This window comes from Acartia tonsa, chromosome 10, assembly GCF_053477335.1.
Source record: "Acartia tonsa isolate MP-2025a chromosome 10, ASM5347733v1, whole genome shotgun sequence".
NCBI classification, from domain to species: Eukaryota; Metazoa; Arthropoda; class Copepoda; order Calanoida; family Acartiidae; genus Acartia; species Acartia tonsa.
In genome coordinates, this window is record NC_137269.1 from 5,147,781 (window position 1) to 5,170,224 (window position 22,444).

General features: G+C 35.0%; 1 protein-coding gene across 1 annotated transcript in view; it reads right to left on the minus strand.

The window, feature by feature from the left end:
• Positions 1-411: 411 nt before the first annotated feature.
• LOC145329246 (uncharacterized) overlaps positions 412-22,444 on the minus strand; it is a 36,154-nt gene continuing 14,121 nt past the window's right edge. The window contains exons 3-9 of the mRNA XM_080173296.1: positions 15,319-15,505; positions 11,232-11,314; positions 10,744-10,799; positions 9,934-10,058; positions 7,036-7,249; positions 6,599-6,745; positions 412-2,392 (exon numbers count right to left, since the gene is read on the minus strand). Of these exons, the coding sequence (XP_080029422.1) occupies positions 2,292-2,392; positions 6,599-6,745; positions 7,036-7,249; positions 9,934-10,058; positions 10,744-10,799; positions 11,232-11,314; positions 15,319-15,505 (913 nt within the window). The 3' untranslated portion in view covers positions 412-2,291. The remainder of the gene's footprint in view (positions 2,393-6,598; positions 6,746-7,035; positions 7,250-9,933; positions 10,059-10,743; positions 10,800-11,231; positions 11,315-15,318; positions 15,506-22,444) is intronic.

Sequence of the window (22,444 nt, forward strand, 5' to 3'; positions counted from 1 at the left end):
TAGTGGTGCACTGAATCGGGGCGATCCAGTTCACCCCGGTTTGCCACTGGGCGCGCTGATTCGCTCATTCTATTTTGATTTAAATATTGAAATCTAATAATATCTAGGTGCGCCGAACTTGATCGCCCCGATTCAGCGCACCATTAAACGATTTAAAGATCCAGCTCTGAAGTATTAACTTATATATACATCCTTAGCAGTGAGACTACTATACACTTCCTCTTATTATAGTCTGTCTATTTATAACTGCTTTAAAGGGCTCGGCAGGCAAGCATATGCCTCAAATTTAAACCCGCTAGTTTGAAAAAAAATATATGAAGATTTAACCCAGGCATTCACGCGGCTGACGGACATAAAGCCCCCTTAGTTGTACATAAAAATATAAAAAAAAGATAGAAACCGTAAAATGTATTTTTTTTCATGTAAAACATCCTTGTAAGTAATCGTCCTTGTGTTTATGTTAGCCTCAGATATTTTTTATTATATTTTACAGTGTGTTTTTTTATGAGAACTTTTTGAAAGCATCTTTTCGGTTCTCATCTTCAGGGGGGGATGCTTTTCCCTCCCTGGTTGAGATATGGCCTTCAACTTTTGAAATTTCAAGTACCCAATAGTATCTGTATCAATTTTTAACTCTATATCTAAATTTTGAAGCGTTTTGCAGCCATTCTTGCAAAGGGTAGAAGAAAAATGCGCTAAAACCATTTTTAGATGTCGACACCTAAGTTTATTTTTTTTATTGTACTGTACTTTTTTTTTAAACTAAATTTTTTTTGGTTTACTATTAATTGTCTTAAAAAATGAAGAAAATAAGCCATTAATCATTAAATTCTGGTAACTATAAGTGGAGTAAAATTGCTTTCAAAAAAGTTCTCTTAAAAAAACACACTGTATATGAAAAGCATGGTATTATATCTTTATATACGGAAATGCAAATATACATAATTGGAATAAATGAACATTTTTTACTTCCATTATCTTTAACAGTGCAGTGAGGATATAGGTGTATTATTCTTTTTTTAAGCGAGCTATAGTTCATTTGATTTTATATATATTCAACATTTTCATTAAAAATTATTCATTTTTTACACAAGATAATGATATATGTATGTTACATAGAAGTAAAGTAGGGTATGTACTACTTATTATTCTTATATACAAGTAAAAGAATGTATGTCTGTTTGTAATAAAGGATATGGTTTTCCCTTATTGTGATGCTTTCCATAGGTTCAAGTTTATAGCTATATTGGGCGAGGGTACCACAACCCTTGCAAGAATAACCGCTCGAGAAAAACTTTTTAAAAGCTTTGTATGTTAATTAAAAAGTTAAAGTCTAATAAAAAAATCGTTTTGAAATGAATCTTTTCTGAAAAATTAATGTTTCTTAAAACTTGGATTTTTAAATCATAAATGTACATTAGCCGCTCAAGTACAAAGATATCACTCTATTTTCCCACTGCAAACTCTTATTATAAAAAATGTTTGCTTTTGGGAAAAATAAAAAGAATGCAACATAATAAGAGAAAATATTATATAAACCCTGTATGTTTAAATCACAAAATTATGCAGTTTTTGAAAATTTAACTTTATCTTTCATTCAAAATATTTTAAAGCAATTATAATTTTTAGACTTTTGTTGTTTTTATTTTCTTGCTAAAAGATATTTTTCTAACAATTATTATAAAGCAAAATGTAGCACAGTAACAAAAATACGTTTTTTTTTAAATTAAAAAAAACAAAATTTGTAATTTAAAGTAAGAAATAATATCATTTGAGAAATTCAATATTTTAGGAGAATTTGTAGTATGGCTACGAAACCGATTAGTATCCGCTGAATTAGAGTCGGTTCTTATCCTTACTGAAAAATCATGTATAGCATCGTATTACAGATGCTTTTCCACGAAAATCAAAGTGAAAATCATACAATTTATAGCAGTCTCGTTAGCCCGGGGCTTGGTTTTAGGCCTATAATCTTTATTTTAATATCAATGGAAATATGTCTATAAATTAAATATTAAATTTAATAAAACTTGAGAAATGTTAATGAAAAATATATTTTTGTTGCTGTACTGTATAAAAGATGAAACAAAGATAAAAGTACATGATTATATGAGAAAGCGCAAAATGGCGCAAAAAATTACTTCATACAATAAAGCTAGCCAATGAGGGGCCAGTATACACTGTAATTGACCAGTGGTAAAATTTCTACTTGCCTCTCATTGGTTATTTTATCATATGACGTCATTTTTGGTGCCATTTTGCGCTGTCTCTGATTGAAGCGTTTACAAATCTCACTCTTTCTTGCTATCACTCTTGATTCTCTTGGTGTCTGTGTTACCATTTTTAGAATCTAGATCTGGGCTTACTATACTCTCCTCATACTTCTCATTTCCTTAATTAAAAATATTGTTATTTGTTATCTTAGAATAGTAAAATAGATTTAAATCTAGAATGTGTCCTTTATGAATAAATTTATGTAAGTTTGATATTAACAAAGCGTTTGACAAGCACAAAAAGACCTACTTTTTCAGCAATGACTTCTTAAATGTACTTTAGCTATCCTTTGATCAAATAATATGTACAAACAGACAGACTTAACAAAACCAACAAGTTATACAGTAACTGTTCTAAAATTACCAAATCTAATATCTAAGTCACTCCTAAATGTTTGAGGAGGGTTTATGAAAGTATAAAACAAAACATTCGGGTATAGTTCCTTTCGTGGCAACGCTTCTTAAGTGGCGTTCGTTTTATTCTTTTATAATAAATTTCCAAAAATCGATGTATTATGACTTGAATTTTTCATTAGATTTTTATGAACTAGCCATTAACCCATTCGTACCCACACGTCAATAAAACTACGTTAAAGTAGCCTCTGTTTAGATGACTCTAAAAACTGACAGGGATAATATATCAAAAAAATGAAATTATATATTAAAAGATTATTGCTATTACTTTCATTTAAGACTTTAAAAATATTTAAATAATAAAAAAACAATTAAAATTTGAATGTTTTATTAGAGGGCTTAATCAAAAATAGAAAATTGAGAGGGTAACAATTTTTATGACTATAAATCAATCAAAAGAAATGGTGTTTTTACAAATTTTCTTAAATGTTGTATCTATCAATGATCTAAATTTTTAGATCTCAAAAAAATTGGGAGGGCATCCTAAAATTTATTGGAGAAAAAAGCCTTTGAAAAAGTTACGTAGTTTACTTTACGCATGGCTTAAAATTCCCCCATAGTATTTGTAATGATATATGTTATAATGAATTCAAATCCCCATCAATTATGCCCTAAAATCATGTTTTGAAAGTTTGGTCAGTCCTTAAATATTTATATTTTTTTATTTGTAAAAACATATTTTCAAAATAATTTAACAAAGCCAAAAAATAATTTAAATTCTATCTGTCTAATTGAAAATGTCTTCATTAAAAAAAACATTATTTATTGCAATAGCATTATAAGTCCCTAAAGGTAAGTAAAAGACCACTTCTATAAATATATGAATATGTAATTTGTTCTCTTTTGCTCTCATTCAAACTTCTTAAAAATCGAACCTTAAATTGTAAAAGTAGTTAGGTAGAAGAGGGTCAAAGGGAAGAACAAGGATGACAACATTCATAAGCAGCAAAAAAATCATAGATTGTCAAACAGGCAATGTGAGATATTTTTTCATACTCATTGTTCATAAAAAGAGATGGAGAAAAATGATATTTAAAAACCATTTATAACTGATAAATGTGTCTTTTGTACTATGACTGACAGTCAAAGAGACCAAGTAAATACATACTGGATAACCATTCTGTACCAGAAAATCTTCACCAAAACTTCACCACTTTACCAGTTGAGATAAATTTTTTGTTAACCTAATCAGTTCCTCATCAACAGACGAATGGACATAAATAATCATAGACTAGCTGCAATACTATTTATATAGTAGCTTTGCTTCGCTACTAATAAAAAACAAGAAGGACAGAAATTCATATATATACATTTGAAAAAGGAATAGTTAAATGACCCATACTCCTGAAATTAAATTCTTTTTTTTAGATGTAATTAGACTTATACAAAAATGTATATATTATATATATTATAGATGTTAGAAAACAGCTTTCCTTCATATACCTGATACTTAAAAATGTTATTTTTGTTGTTTTAAATTAAAAAATTTTAACACTCATAATGTGTACAAAATTTTAATTTAAAGATACAACTAAATATTATGAACACATATTTTTTATAATATACTGAGCTCCTTGTTAATCATTTTCTTAAAAAAAAACATATCTCTTTATTCCTAGATAAACAGGAAATAGGATTGGCTAAGATATTGTTTTACAGAGATATGAAAATCAATTGGATGTATAATGATAGGGGGGGAGGGGGCGGGATTTTTCCATGAAAGGATTAATTTTATTATGGTCAAGAATATAAGGGGAGGGGTTATATATAAGCTGTAAAAACAAATTGACCGGAAATGCACTGTTGGGCGTGATTTGACATCTTTACCGCTCATTACCTTGGGTGTAAAATTTAGGGCGGGACATCAAAGAATCTTATTTCTGATTGGTTGAAATCATTGTCATATGTTATGGTAAAACTCTCGCGCATTTGTGAAACCGTGTGATAGAAAAGTATTTAGGAATGGGTTCTATATTTAATAAATGGAACAATGGTATAAGAGAAGTATTTAATAAGCCTTCATTTTTCTATCTTACATTTGTCTTGTCTCTAAGCTATATCCTTTATACAGCATGACCCTCGAAAAAGTATTTTTAAGCATCTGCAGCTCTTATTTCTCAATGAATTATTAAAAAATGCATATGTCCTTGTTCTCCATAGTATTCCACGTAAGTAGATATAAAAATATTTTTTTTACCTCCATTAACACCGGAGATTTTTAGAGCTAAAGTTTTGAAAAAGTGACTGAGAAAAAGAATTTTTTTGTTTCTCTTATTTTTTGGATGGTTATATTATGTTTTTCTGGCAACTGAATAATGAGACACAAAGAAAAACAAGTTAACTTAATATTTCTTTTTTATTCCACCAAAAAATATAAATTTTTAATGGGAAAAAATACTACTGAATGAATTGATTATTTGCAAATTTTAGGTTATCTATTAACCCTTATTTATAGAAAAGGATTAATTATGACAGTTGCTCCGCCTACTTTTCTGACATCTCAATTATTTAATAGGGGGTAAATTAAGCTTTTTAGACTAAAAAATCATTATGTTTTATTTTTATTTTCTTTATAACTTTTTTGTTATTAAAGTTAGGATTGTGAAACAAAAACAATTTTCCTGCTATATTCATAGGATTTATTTGTTTTTTTTAATCTTAAACAATTTTGCCTAATAAGTAAGTTTTTCAAAATATCATTAAACAAAAAAGACTCAAAAAATATGTGGAAAAAAATGCTTTTTACTCAAAAACTAAATTTTTTATTTCATTTTTATATAAAGTTTCTGCTAGTAACAAAAATAAAAGGATTTCTAGCTTAATTTTGCTAAAAAAGTCGTTTCATGTTAAAAGTTACTTTTTCCTCAGTCACTTTTTCAAAACTTTAGCACTAAAAATCTCCGGTATTAATGGAGGTAAAAAAAATATTTTTATATCTACTTACGTGGAATACTATGGAGAACAAGGACATATGCATTTTTTAATAATTCATTGAGAAATAAGGGCTGCAGATGCTTAAAAATACTTTTTCGAGGGTCATGCTGTATATTATAAGGTTCTTATGTCTGTAGCTTAAGATTGAGTTCTCTATTTTAGGGAAGCTTCTCATAAGTCCTGGGATAGTTTCAGATTATTTCACTTTTTATATTTAAGCTTCTTTTTCTACCCCTTCCTATCCTCTTGAAGACAGAGTCCTAGATGCTAGGGGCAAAACCGCTAGTAATTATAAATGAAATGGTATTTAAAACCATTTTCATATTTTGTAATGTATATAATAAAAGTAAAATAACTTTTTTCTTTTGTATTATGAAAAACAAATAAAGTTTTCTAGTAATTTTAGTATTCAATGTCAGTTATTTCCTATCATCTGATAATGGGGTAGGGTGTGGCCAAACGTCAATTTATAGACGTGGTCATATTTTCTGTCATAGTGGTCATAACTAAAAAATTTCTTTTGATTTGCATGCAAATTATCCATAGAAAGTAGGATATTTAAAAAAAAATTTTAATTTTCAATTAATTCTTGGGGTGGATATTAATGGGTTAAAAGAGGTCTATGTTAGAAGCTAAATTGAAGAAAAACTTTCCCCTATTAATAAATATTCACATATCCTATTAAATAAAGTAGTACGCGTGTTTTGTCTGTCCCGAAGGATCTCGCTAACCGCTAAACTGATATTGTTCTCCATTACAGTGAAGCTTTTTATATGTCATGGGAAGGTTTTAAACTTTTTCTGGAAAGGGTGTCTTCACTCCCTCGGGCCTCCCCCCCCCCCAAACAAAAAAAAATATTTTTTTTAACTCATTAGAAACTAAATTTAAAATGGGCTGAGGTCCTTTTCCCCCTCCAACCAGTGCCCCTAGAGGCTTCTAGGGGAGTAGCCGCTAGTATTCCATAATTTAGTAATTACCTTCCATATCATGAAAACTATTTGCTCTTCTCACATTCTTCTCAGGTTTAAAGTAAAGCTGTTGGTGGTGAAGGTCGACCGATGGCCGGCCAACGCTGGCCGGACGGCCGACACTCGATGCCCGCCCAACCATAGCACTTGCTATACCTGTAAAAAATCTTTCATTGGATTTTATCTTTTTTAACTATATTTTATTAATTTTAAATTATCTTAATATAATTTTATTTTGTTCTTTCATTTTCTTTTCTATGTAAGTGAATAAAGTCGTTCAAAAATAAATTCTGATGTCATAAAAATGAGGGATGAGGAGAGAAGGAGTGGGAAAGAAAACTTCTAAAAAAGAGATAGATAATCCGTCATTTGCATGGCGTCACACGCTGATTTTTGAGCGACTTTCTTTACTAACCTATTCTATTTTTAAAATTTAAAATTCTTACCTGGTGGGTGTCTGCTTAGTCGAACAGGCGACGGTGTTGCTGACATCATGTGGCCTCCGCCTACTAGGGGTGCAGACATCATGTGGCCTCCGCCTAGTGGGGCAGACATGATGTGGTGTGAGGCGAGGATTGTGTGGTGTGTGTTTGCGTGGTGATGGTGATGGTGGAACCCATTGCTGCGCGGATAGTGGTGCAGTTCTCCGTTTAGTTCACCCTAGATAAACACATTATTTTAATATCAAATTGTAGTTATCTATAGTGCCCTAAAAAATGGGGATAGATGCCACTGCGTTTGGCTTATTTGATCTTTTGACGTCAAGGGATAGAGAAAGGGAAGGGGAAAAGAAATCCTATAGAAAAGAGATGGGGTATAGGGCATTTTATAACGTATTTCATAAAGATATGCAAGTGAAAATTGTTGACATCTATCCCTATTTTGCCAGGGCACTATAGACAGCTACGCTTTCAAAAGACTTAAAACTTTACAAGATTTATTGTCCGTTGTACAAATATGTAAATGTACATGTACCTACGTTGATAATTATGTTTCATATGTATGTAGAATTGTTATTTATTGTTTATAAATATCTGTATGAGATTACTTAACAGTAGCTTTACTAAAATATATCATCAATTTTCTAAATTAGTTTGAAAATAATTAAAGATGATAAAATTTTAAGGTTTTTTATTTGGTTTTGATTTTCGTTTCTGTCTATATAAAAAATCTTTAAATATTTATGTCTATTTATGTATAAACCAACTAATGATGTTGTAAAATTAAACAGTGAATTACTGTGTATTGGACTTAATAAACTGTGTTGATCACTCTATGCTTGGTTTTATTTCTAAAAATTTATGAAGTTAATAAAAAACTTATTATGTTGTACATAAAAGTAGATTATTAATGTAGCAACTAGTATATAATATAGTTTATTGCGTAAACGGATTTCCGTAAAGAATGTAAATAGCAGACACTAAATATATCAAATAGGCATTCTTACAATAAGGTAAAATTTTTCATAAAAGCTTTCCTAACAGGGACGCCTAAGCTTTTAATTTTGAGGGGGGTTAAATAAGGGGATTCAATGGTTTGAAGGGGCCAATCTAACGTATTTTAAATTTAGTGAGGTAAATACAATATCCCACTACCCCTAATCTAACAAACCTTATCTCATAATAGTATTGACTTTCTAAAAATATTTAACATTGCATTACAGACAATTTTTCACGAATGATAAAATAAAAACCATTAAATTTATACCAGTTTTGTCAGCACTGGCATTTGACCTCTCAGGGGTTAACAAAGCTGGTTTGACCTTTTGATTTTTCATTTTAATATCCGCGGAAAACTGTCTAAAATACGATTTATATTTTGATTAACAATATTGTAGAAACATTTCAGAACTATTAAGTTATCAGTAAGATTTATCCACGTATTTACACATACAGATACATATAAATTATCTTTATCTATTTCCTATCTATCTGTATCACAAAAAGGATAAAAAACACACAGATAGATAGATAAATAAGTAGATAAAAATATAGATAGATAGATGAATAAGTAAATAAACAAGGATGACAACATCCATAAAAGCGAAGCTCTGAAACGGTAGGACAAACGGACATTAACACTTGTATAATGTAAGAACTGAATAATCAGAATGAGAATGTATAAGAGTCAAAGCAAAATTGTAAGTAAATTTGTTGAAAAACTGCTTGATACAGAATAATGTTTATGGACATAATTACATTTTTAGGACTTGATTATAGAGTTGCTTCGCTTATAATATTGTACTTTGTTGTCCCAGGAATCAGTATACCAAAAATCAGACAAATCGGATAATTAGGCCACATACAAATTTGTTGTTAAAAATGTAAAAAAATCAACATGTTTGAAATGGACGTACGGACATTCTGGTAATGATTATAGAGTTGCTGCGCTTTCTAAATCGTACCTAACTACTAAAGGAATCACCATACAAAATTTGAAATCGATAGGACAATTCTAACATGCCTAAATTAACGAAAAAAGCTATTTAAAAAACTAAAAAAATCAACATGTTTAAAATGGACGTACGGACATTTTGGTAATGATTATAGAGTTGCTACGCTTTCTAAATAGTACCTAACTACTAAAGGAATCACCATGCAAAATTTGAAATCGATAGGACAATTCTACCATGTCTAAATTAACGAAAAAAGCTATCCGTTACGGACGGACGGACGGACGGACGGACCGACCCTAATTATAGAAAAGCTTCGCTTTTAAAAAGGATAAAAAACACACAGATAGATAGATAGATTCGTAAATAAAAGTACAGAAAGGCATATATACTATTATATACAAACTGTACCTGGTGAACTGCTTAGGCTATGGATATAAAGATCTACTTACAGACATGCAGATAGACAGACAGACATAAGGTAACAGACAGTCATTATGGACAGATAAAGAAACAAACAGACATAAGGTAACAGACAGTCATTATGGACAGATAAACAGACAGACAGACATAAGGTAACATACAGTCATTATGGACAGATAAAAAGACAGACAGACATAATGTAACAGACAGTCATTAGGGACAGATAAATAGGGTAGACCCATTAATTGGTAAATTGATAGGTAGATAGATAGATGGATATCAATATAGATAGATAGACAATCTAATCTGAGAGCTAGCCCGTCAGAATTAGTTCTAGAATCTGAACTAGGGGTAAACACATTAATTGGTAGATTGATAGGTAGATAGATTATAGATAGATAGACATTCTAACCTGAGAGCTAGCACCATCAGATTTAGTTCTAGAATCTGGACTAGGAGAAGTTTCACTCTATTGGTTAGGTTACATATAGATATATGGACATATAAATAGATAGATAGAAATCTTCACCTGAGAACTAGCCCCATCAGAATTAGTTCTAGAATCTGGACTCGGAGAAGTTTCACTGTCTTGGTTAGGTTGAGGACTGAGGATTGGAAACAGGGCCGCTAACTCACAATTAGCATTGGATTCGCCTACACAAATTTAACAAGGATAAAATAGTTTTTAAACTATAAATGGAGCTTTATATAGAGCCTAAAAATGACATCATACTGGCCTACCATTGGTCAATTAAAATGTATACTGACCTGCCAGTGGTAAATTAGAGTAAAACACTCGAGGGAGAAAGGGTTAGATAACTGTATATACCCATCGCAACCGCCTAGTGCAACCTTTCTATTAGGTCATTGAAAATCAACTAATGGTGTCGCTTATATTAACACAGCCAAGTAGCAGAAAATAATTTAGAAGCAGACGAAAGAGGTCTTTGAAAAAGGAAGGGAGGTAGTTGTCTTTATATACATCTATACTATAGATATGTTATTGGTAATTTAGTCTGTGTATTGGTCTATCATTGGTCTTTTGTATTGTATGGCGTGATTTCTTATAGGCATTATAAAAAGCTTCACTGTAATAAACCTTATAATATCAAATCAAGTATATTAAACTTAAAAAAGAGTTTGCTGTTTATTTGAAAACGTTCAAATCTCATAGCTTTCCTAAAAATGAATTATTTTCGCCTCCACAAGTTACTATAGGTGAAGATAATCAAAATATCAAAAGCATACTTTTAATATAATTTGGGGTTATTAAAAAGAATATTATTTTATCTTTCATATACATAACTATACATATCTATAATTATATGAAAATTCTTACCAATATACGTCTTGAGAGCATTCAGAAGGGTGGTAGCTCTTGTTGTTTCTTCATATCTAAATTATAATTAGAATTCATTATTAAGAGATAGGATAACGGCCATAAATTGATTACAAGTAAAATTAACTCTGCTTTAAATTATTGGTTGAACAGCTTGTACTCTCTTCTAATAAAGCAAGCAATCAAGATTTAATAAAAGTACCCAAAGTTTTGAGCCAACCAATAAGAAAGCATGTTTTAACAACTTTGGGTACTAGTTTAATTTACGGTCAAATGTCAACTCCTCCTTGCATTGCCTGTACTACACAGAAGCAAAAAAAAATAATAGGATTTTAATTCAATCCAAAGTCACATACCCTGATAAAATGTTTCTCCCACCTGGCTAATTTAACGCCTCCCTCCCCCCCCCCCCATCCTTATGATTCTTGGTTTTTGAGCAGCAATTTTTTTAGATTTTGTCATTCTTGTTAAGAATTCAAAAATATGACCTGATCTTTTTAATTATTTCATCTTGTTCTTTGATCTTTAAGTTTGCGTCTTTCACAGTTTTTACCAAATCATCTATCTGATCCTTAATAATTAGAATATATAAAAAATCAAATAATCATTTAAATAAGACTTAAAAATTACTATTAATCAGGAAAAAGGGAATGTGATTCTGAAAAACAATTCTGAAGAAAAATTTCCCTACAACCCCCTCCCCCTTTTCTCCCCTTCTTACCCACTCCTCTTCAGTTACGTAAAACAAGATACACTACCGCCTTACTTCCAAAGGTTTCGTGATTTTTTGTAGAATTGATTGTTAGAATAGCTAGCTATTTCCGGTATCTGGATAGTCTCAATATCCGGTATCCGGCCGGATATCCGGCCAAAGCTCGATACCCGGTAAATTATCCACCGGATATCCACCAGTAAAAATCAGCCGGATATCTGTTATCCAGATAGTTTCAATATCCGGTATCCGGATATTTAGCTAACGCTCGATATCAGCCGGATATCCGTTATTGTGTCTTGAAACCTGAGCAAAGCGAGGCGTGATAGTAAGGGGAGATAGGAAGGTAAGGAGACCCGAAGATAAGCCATAACGTGTCCGTGCCGTGTCTTGAAACCCGAGCGAAGCGAGGCATGATAGTAAGGGGAGATAGGAAGGCAGGGAGACCCATAGATAAGCCATAACGTGTCCGTGCCGTGTCTTGAAACCCGAGCGAAGCGAGGCGTGATAGTAAGGGGAGATAGGAAGGTAGGGAGACCCGTAGATAAGCCATAACGTGTCCGTGCCGTGTCTTGAAACCCGAGCGAAGCGAGGCGTGATAGTAAGGGGAGATAGGAAGGTAGGGAGACCTGTAGATAAAGTTAATAGTAAGGGGAGATAGGAAGGTAGGGAGACCCGTAGATAAGCCATAACGTGTCCGTGCTTCCCCTAGTGTCTTGAAACCCGAGCGAAGCGAGGCGTGATAGTAAGGGGAGATAGGAAGGTGGGGAGACCCGTAGATAAAGTTTGGGTACCTGTTAATATAATTTGCCTTATTCATTATAGGTTTATTTATTGAGAGAAAATTGTCTGTAATATGATGCATTTCAGTGTGGCTGAGAACCGATTCTAATCTAGCGGATGTTTATCGGTTGCGAAGCCATACTGGAAAAACTTAAAGTTCCCTCATTCAATAGGATATATTGACAAGGTAGAGCTTGTTAAGTTGCTAATATGGACCTCATTTATTGGTTAGGGGGTAAGGGGTTGGGGGGCAGACCCACATGGCAGGGTTTATGCTAGTTTTCATTTACTAGGTTTAAATTTTGTATCAATTAAATTTCAACAAAATTAAAGTTAACTTTTCTTGCAAAATAATCCCATTAAAAATAAAGATAGAAATCTGAAAATTTTTGTGTAGATTCCTCAAACACATGAGAATCGCCGCTCTTTTATGTTTCGTACTCGATTTTTAACTTTAAAACCCTTTAATTATGCAATGTTTGTCCATAGGTACTAAACGACATGGAAAAACACAATCCCACTTTGAAGGGCCCTAACTCGGTAGTTTTTCATCGTAAATCAATGAAATTTTAAACATAGTTAGTTTAGGTAGTTCCTAGTACACACAAAAAATTTCATTAATATTGAAGCAATACGAAAAAAGTTATGGCTTTCGTAAAATGGCACTAGAAACCTCTCCTCAAATCACGGAAAAAAACACGATCCCCCTTTGAATGGCCGTAACTCGGTAGTTTTTCATCGTAAATCAATGAAATTTTAAACATAGTTAGTTTAAGTAGTTCCTAGTACACACAAAAAATTTTATTAATATTGAAGCAATACGAAAAAAGTTATGGCTTTCGTAAAAATAGCACTAAAAACGATGAGAAAACAGCTTTATAAAGTCTCTCACAGAACCGGTTTCCAATACCTATTTTATTAGATTAAAAGTATCGTTAAATTTGACGGTTTTAACGTGAAAATGCCATGAAAAACGATTAAAAACATCGTTATTCTATAGCCACTACATTACTATAAAAGTCTAGCTACAATCCCAGTCAAAAAAGCGTTAAAAATTACGTTTTTTAAGTCACCTATTGGTCTATACAACTCTCAATCTAGGCACTTACATCTATTGGGAGTAAACAACAACAAAAAGTCAAAATATCTGTTTAGTTCAAAACTTCACACATAGATGTCTCCAAGTTATAAGGAAACCAAGACTTGACAAATAACAATATGACCATACAAATTCGGAAATTTTTAATTTTTTTTTCGCGAAAAATAGAGCAACTTACGATCAATTTTTGACCCACTTCCAGTTAAGATAAATTGATCAGGTTTTTTTCCCCTGAAAACTACGGCGTTTGACTTGTTATTCCAACAAAAAAATCTAGAATATGTCGATCCGTTTAGCCGTGAGAGCCGACGAAACTTGCCGACTAAAAAAGCCGTCAATTTCACTTTAAACGTCCGTACGGCCGTTTCTATAAAAGCTAGACAGCTGAAAATTTTTTTGTAAGACCTGTAGGCAATTTAGAATCTCTGTTATTTCATGCTTTGTCTTCGATTTTTACACCTAGACCCCTTAAATAATGCAATCTTTGTCCCTAGGTACTTTTTTACTATAGAAACGTTATGAGTTATAAAACAAAGGATATTATCAACATTCCACCAAACTGAAACTGACCAAAATTCAAAGATTTTTATATTTTATTTAGAAGATTTTTTTAAAATTTTAATGCTAAACAAAACAAAAATTAAGTTAGAATAAATGAAAAAAACAACAGATACATAATAATATATATTTTTTTATATCAATATCTACACAACAAGTTATCTTTTCATATCATAACTTTCATTCTTTTACACTGATTTTGGAACAAAAATAAAATAATAAAATTCATATAATGGTCAACTTTAAGTGTGTTTTTGTGTGTGAGGGACAATTTTACCATGTCCCAATGACAGGTTTGGTGTGCAGACTTTTTTCTAATTTAAACTATCCACATATAATGTGTGTGTGTGCCTATCCAAAATACATGTGACAAGTGCTCCATATTTCTTTTCTTTCAACACTAAGTAGGGGGAAAAAGAAGAATATATATATATATATCCAATAGTAATAATAGTGTGTGGCAGTTTTTTGTAGCATTTTTCTTTTCACCATTTCCATATACAAAATAAACATGTTAAATAATTAATAAATATAATATATATAAAAAAAAGGACTTTTTTGTACTGAAATAAAGATAAAATAATTGTTTGGGGGATGTGATAGACTAGACTTCTCATCTTTTATTATATTTAAGGCAGTTCAAAATTACAGCACACTGTCAATCTTTAAAAGGAGAAGCGTGCACTGAGTATTGCCAAAAGGGATGTCAACCCATACGGTTTTTAATATCCCTTAAACCCCAAAAATATGAGTGTGTAATACAAACAACAATTACTGTGTAGTTTTTATGTCCATGGGGTCGTTACATCCCCCTATATAATCAATTAACTCAAAAGTCAAACAAGCGTCCTTTGATTGGTAAACCACAACCCATCTCAATTTAAGGAGTCTTTTTTAACATGACACCCACCTTGGGTTCCACAACCCCTTTATGTACGCCTCTGCTTTTAATAGATGAATAAGTCTTTGTTTTTAGTAATAACTTTTAAGAAAATTGATAAAATATTCAGCATTTAAAGTTTTAATAAAAGTTTCAATCTATAATCATCATTTCATTATCTTTATGACTCTTTGTTAAGGAAATTCGACACAGGAACATATAATTTTGTAATTTTGTTGGTTTGATTCACATTTATCAAGTGTGTAATGTGTATATCTATAACTATCTAAGAAACAAACCATAGAGGTGAGGAAGAGTGGTGTAGGGGGTTGTCAATGCCCCTTTTCAAATTGAAATTAGGTAGACATGCATTCAATTTATTCAGCCACCCCCAACCTCAAAATAAATTTTTTTTTATATATTATAAGCGGAAAAAAACCTTGCACTTTTCCGTCATTGCTTTACGCTAACACATTTGATTTAAAAACAGACTATACTACACTGTAAATAAAATGAACTGGGTTTAGAAATAATATTATGTACCTTTAAATTTTCCTCAGCTCGCTGCCACTCTATCTGTGCCTCCATATCATGCTGCTTTGGTCCTTTTCGACCTTGGTTACAATTTTCTGCCCGCGTTGTTTGACGCTTAGCTGGATGTTGGTGTTCTTGTTCATGTTGACATGCATGGTCACAGTGCTCCAAAGCTTTGTCTGGGTCTGGTGTTGATCTGAAAATATATATCTTTGTTAAATTCTTATTTAAATTATATTGATACGCTTTAAAAGTTACAACTTGTCTTACTTTGTTTTAAAATTTTGTGAATCTGCCACAATTGTACTCAATATCTATATACATTAGACAGAACCTAACCCTAACCAGTCGGTGGGCAGGGAGGGGGGGTTGCAGTGCCCACTCTTTGATATGATCCATAATGAGGCCTGATGGTTAAAGGTTAATATGTCCAATCGAGGTAGAATATTCAAAATTGATGTTTTCATATAATTATCATTATATAAGTATGAAACAGTTGAATTCAAATAAGATTAAAAATCCATCATTTACTTTCATAAATTAAATTCATTCAAGAACTTAATATATCTTAAAATAATGGTTCTTCCTATAATAAATCCTTTCTCAATTGTTAATTTAATATAGGTGATTAAAAAATATATAGAACACTATTAACTCTTTTGTTGTAAAATAATTGAGTTTCCTTGTCAAGTTACATAATCCATATTAAGTTATTGGAAGAGAAAAGAGTTAATAATAATTTGTAAGCTTACTTTCATCTAGGCACACAGCCCAAACTATTTCAAAATTAATCTAGAAATTTTCACACACATTCACAAGTGCAGGCTGTTCAAAAAGTATTTTCTTGTATTCATTTAAAACTGATTAATATCCTGTGGATTAGAACCGGTTCTCATACATATGAAATAACTATGTTTAGCATCGTATTATATTCAGTTTTCAGCAAATATGAAAATGTACAATCATAAGATTAAACCCAGTTTTTTAGCCCCAAGATGCAGAAGGCACGGGCTTAAACAACTGGTTTTGATCTTATAATTGTACATTTTATATCCACAGAAAGCTGTTTATAATATGATTCGAGAAATAACTGTTCTAACGTTCAATTCAAGGCTGGAGTATGAGTTGATCTGACAACTTATCAACTTAAGTCTATACTTTCTAACTTTTAATTCATATGCATCTTAAGTAAAATTAGTTATCTAACCTTTTTATTGCAAACTCTTTGTCAGGGTATCCTAATTAAGCCTATTATTTATTTATGGGCGTAGTTGTCTGAATATTCACCATAGATATTTAAATAAGGTTTTAACATGACCATATGTATAGTAAAAAAACCAAAGAACAGAAATATGTATCATTTTTTATATGACTTGATGATTCTTCAATAGATAGATCAATGCTTTTATGATTTAATTAAGAATTTTTTTTTTTTTGGACATCCTTGAATTTACACTAACACACACATACACACAGAGAAAATATCTGCAACTATTGTTTCCACAATAAGGAGGTAAAATACCTTGTGTTGCAAACCAAATTCTCAAAGTATTTTCAGATGCAGTAAACTTTTCCTTACACTGAAAGAAATTAAGCTTATTTTAATTTTTTTTAAAGAGCTATGGCTATCCCATAATATAAAGAAGTAAGGTAGGTAGGTAGCTATTTTCCTGACATATCCGTTCTCTCCTAGAGGCTAGGGGCGCATCAACTAGTATAAATATATATAGGCTGCCCAAAATAGTTATAATTCTTTTTGGACCTGTGGGAAGTTTCACTTTGATAATAAACCTCATAGGTTAAGCATTTAGCAAGGTACTTTGCTAAATACATAGAGACATCCTGTTACTTAGACATAAGAATTTTATGTGTATTAATAACTCTGATCACCAATGAAAATAAAACTTTTGTAATTAAAATATTTTTTTACAGTGTAAATATATTTGTCAATGTTTAAAAAAAAAAATTTATACAGATGCTTATTATAATCATATTATATATAGAAGTAAGGATTTCTGTTCTGTAGCTTAAGATCTCAATAACTACTAAACCGATTTGGCTTTCTATTTTAGGCAAGCTTCATATTTGTCTTGTGATGGTTTTAGGATATTTTATTTGAAGTCGTGGTATGGTTTTAGACTATTCTATTTTAAGTACTGGGAAGGTTTAAGGCTTTTTTGTCTCTCCCCTTTGAATACAGAGCCACTAGATGCTAGGGGCGTAGCTGCTAGTTAAGTTAATAAAGTAAAATATATTTCACAGTGAACTCAATTAAATTAATGTGTACTTTAAAAATAACGTTTCTTCTTTACCCCTCCCCCCCCCTTGGACGTCCTTCCCACATCCAACCTAGCACCCTCCCCTCCTACTGGAGGAAAGTAGTGACTAATAAATGAGGACTAAATAAGCAACCACATGACGACAAAATTCCCCCTGTTATAATATCCACATATATTATATTCATTATGAACCATTAGACTATTTTCAAAAAATTTTATAAATTGTGTGTAGTGTTATTGTGTTGGTGAGAGTTGCAGAAATATTTTGCAAATACATTGATAGACAAACACAATGCAAATATTAAATTCTTTTTTTACAAAAACAATTAACATTATTGTAAATTTCTTTTATCATATACAATACTAGCGGCTACGCTCTTAAAGGCCTCTAGGGGTACTTAAGGAGGGGAGAGTCAAATTTCTTATTTTAGATTTTAAAAGAAAAAATAAAAAGAAGTTTTTTTGGGGGGGGGAAATTTTTTTTGGGTGGTGGTGCCCCCCCCATTTTTTATTTTATTTTAAAAAGTTTTTTAAAAATTGGGGGGTGAATTTTTTTCTAGGGCGATTTCTCTTGGGAGGGTGGTACCCTCCCCCAAAATAGTTATAAATCTTCCAGGGACCTATGAGAAGCTACCCTGTTAAGGAGAACCCGATCGGTTCAGCAGTTAGCAAGATCCTTCGGTAAAATAACAAACACACAGACAAACGTACAGACAAAAACACAGACAAACATTCTGCTACTTTATTTAAAGATACATATAAAAAGAAACCAATATGTCAAATAATTAGTGAATTTAAAAACAATTAACTATTTGTTAAAAAAAAACTATGAATTTTACTAATTTTTTTTATAAACAGATAACAATAACACAAGTTTTTAGGTTTCTAATTTTACTAGGGTCTGGGCTTATTTGTTCATCAATTTTCCTACATGATCTTTATACTAGTCGTGTTATTGTGGTATTCGGCAACCGTGAGCCATGCCTATGGCACCCCTGATCTAGGGTTCGGTGGAGGGTCAATGGCCCTCCCCCGAGTCCTGGGGAAGGGGTCTAGCGACCCCCTCCCTATGCTTAAAATTAATGATTGAATCTGTCATGTTTATTATGGTTAACTGTATTCTTAATTCTCCCCCACCCTTTTCAGGGATGGGGGATCATTATTGCCCAAACTGACCATTGTATATGTATTATGATGCTTTTATGTTATGATTATTTATTCCTATCCATGTAATTATTGTTTGTTGTATATAGCTTTAGTATCTTTTAAACCTTCAATAAAGTGACAACTGAAATAGATGTTGATCATTATCTAGTGAATGCTAGAGAAGCGTAGCTTCTCTATAGTAAGGTGTCCACGTCTGTCACACTGCCGTAATCTAATTGAACTCCAGTGTCTGCCATTTATCCTCGGTGGATACCACAACTTTTGGTGACAGCTGTGTGAGATTACGGCGAACACCAAGTGTAGAGCAGACGCGCATCTGAGGCTAAGGTACTCCCAGCAGTGAAACTGGCAAAACTGACGCAAGCAACCTGAATTACCCACCCTGGACAGCAAAGTTTAACTCTGCATCCGGCAGTTGTGGAAGCGAGACAGCGAAATTTGACGAATAACCGCGAGCAGCGCCGATATCTAACGGAGAATTGAGCGCTCAAAGGGCTGAAACAGGCCTGCGGACCGGCTGAAACAAGCCAAATAAGTGTAAACGGCTGAAAATAGGCCAACTTTACTGCAAGAAATAGCAGGATCCGAACCAGTGGCGCTAGCAGGACGGGACATTCCCTGCTGCCATCAGCCGGATTTGGATCAGCGGCGCTAGCAGGACGGGACATTCCCTGCCGCCGATAGGCTGAAACATGCCACATAGCTGCAAGCTGCGAGCCAACATACGAGTGTAGTGCACCAGAACAGAGAAAAACTATGTCAACTCCAAGTATCCTGAGAGGCTACAACGCAGCCACCCATCTAGAAAAACAGATATTATGTTACATTGCAGGGATTACCACCCTGGTGTGATGGCTAAACAATAGATTTATGAGCAAAGCTTGGCAAACAAATTGTTGTGTTGTGATAAATCTAAGAATAGAACAGGCTTGGATTTATTGTGTATTGTGATAACAGCTAAAAATAGAACAGGGTTGGTAAACAAATCTGTTATGCAATTGTGATAAGGACAAAAATAGAAGCTAGATGTAATATAATAAAGACCCTGATATACAATCAAAACACCTCAAGCCCACAGCACAACAACAATACACCCCTTATTCCAAGGGAAAGGGAGGAGCCCCTCTCCATTGAAGGCAAATACAATCAGGGTGATATAATAGATAAGCCTAGGATTAAGAAGAAAAGGCACTATTACACCAGCACACAGTTACCTCCCTCCCTCACAGGGGGAACGGACGGAGTTACCCCCGTCCCCTCACGCGCTTCCCCCTTCCTACCCACACTAGACTAAGTCCGTCTGTAGTGTGGGGCTAGCGACCGGACACACAGAGCGCCATTCACGGGTAGCGCAACAGAGTGCGGAAAATATCATAAATTCAACGGACGAAGCGGACCAATGAGAGAGCGAGTTGAGGGGTGAGAGCGCGTTTTCCCCGTGTGCGCGGATTTGACGGTGCGTACGCGCGTTGCAAGGACAGGAGATTTCACGCACACACACACACACACACACACACCGGAGCGGAGCTACTCCATAGCATTTAACAGGGGTATTTTTAGCAAATAAAGAATTACAAGCTTCTCTCCTTCTAGCTCTAGTGTGATAAAGGAAAACCCAATCAGTTCCTGACAGCAGTTCAGACCCTCAACATCTATCTACCCCTACCAGCCTACCCTACAACCTCAGCACCTAACTAGTGATAAGTACAGCTAAGTTATATCTTTGCAACTAAACTACCAACCTAGTGATACAAACAGTGTTGGCTGTTAGGCTAGAAAGCCTCAAGTGACAAACCATTCATCTTAGTACTGTATAACTTTGTGCCCCGCCGTTGAACCGTTGACCCAATGGACCAGCCGCAAGCCCCAGGAGGTGACCAAGCCCCAGGATGGCTCCAGGATGACCCTCAGCCGGCCCCAGCCGAGTACCGCAAGCTGATGCTGAGCAATCTGCCGGAGTATAGAGGGCCGCCCAAGCAATCCTGGTCGTCACATATCCGCAGACTCGAGATGTCATGGGCGGCTTACCGCGTGCCACCTCATGATTCCCTCAACCGCCGCAACGCCCTCCTACTGTCACTGGTAGGGCAAGCGGCGGAAATGGCGTCCCATCTGTTTGGCGAGGCAGGCCAAGCCTTGACCTACGAGCAGGTCAAGGCCGAGTGTGAAATGTTATTTCGTCCTGCTTTTGAATCCCAAACGCTTAAACAAGCGTTTAGGGATTACAAGCAACACTCGACAGAACCGATACAGGCGTACATATCCACTAAATGTGCCCTGTATCGGGACGCCTATAGCCATGAGGATCTTGAGTTGTTGGTGGACGAATTAAATCGTGGAATTCGTAACGCCAATGTAAAACGCATCATGATGGGTCATGAAATTACGAGTGTACCTGAGTACACTCGTAAGGCCATGTTTACCGTCACCATGATCACAAAGCAACTGAAGGAAGGTGTGTGCCTAGTGGACTCTACCGACGGGCTGACTGGATCCGCCAGCATCCAGTTGCCCCAGTATGATGATTCGGAGCCAATGGAGATTGGCGCCTTGGCTCCGGGTCTCCACCAGATGGGGAAGGTCGCTCCAGATGACAAGGTTCCAGGACGCTGCTTCCGCTGCCAGGGGAGAGGCCACCGAGCTCGAGACTGCCCAACGCCTGTGGAAGTTAGCCTAGAGGAGAGACGTACCCAGCCACGCCGTGACCGTTCTGCCAAGTGTGAGCGTTGTCACTATGACGGTCACACGGCGGCCGACTGTAGAGCTGACTGGGCCCAGGTAGCCAGCCGCAGGCGCACCGCCGATAAGGGCGCCCCTCCAGGGAAGCCCAGCAGAGTGGCCCACATGGAAGGGAGCGCGCCCCCAGCACCACCGCAGCAAGCAGCCGCTCCCAAAGCTGTGGACCGAGCCGATGGGATGCCGCAGTTTGGGACTGTCCCAGCTAGGATCAACGTACTGGGCGGCGCGGCTGAACCCAACCGGGTTGGCCTAGGCTTCAGCCTCAACCATCTGGGGCAAGAGCTGATACAACCCAACAACATCGCCGAGCCAGAGATTCTGAGGCCCCAGCCTTTTAGCCTCAACATGATGGAACCTGCCCGACTGAGCCTACCCAGCAAGAGTGGAGGGGCGCTGCCCAGCGTCCCTGAGACGGTGTATGGGAAGGCCCTGGCAGCCGCCGAACGAGAGAGGCAGGAGGTGCTAGCCAGCGCCTCTGCATCGATGTATGGGACGCCACCCGGCGTCGCCACCTGGGATGATGGGGGGGTGCTATCCAGCGCCTCCCACCTGGTGCCTGGGGCGACAACCGTCGCCGCCACCGAGATACCTGGATCCTGGAACGAGCCAGCCTCCAACCTGATGTCTGGGGCGACAACCGTCGCCGCCACCGAGAGACCTGAGTCCTGGAGTGAGCCAGCAGTCCCAGAGGAAGGGGTGACACCCGTCACCCCCAGTCAGCCAGCGCCACCAGCCTGCAGGGAGAGCCCAGCTACATGCCATCCAGAGCCCCCTGCCAGCCAAGGGAACCTAGCTGCTCAACATCAGGATAAGTTGAATTTGTTAAATGTGTTGTATCCAAGCTATTGTAAAACCCCAGCCTTGCCTGTGCCCCCTGCACCAGAGGCTGGGGAGATTGAAATTTGGGAAAATAAGGACTTGCCTGTGCCACATGCACCTGAGTTCCTAGG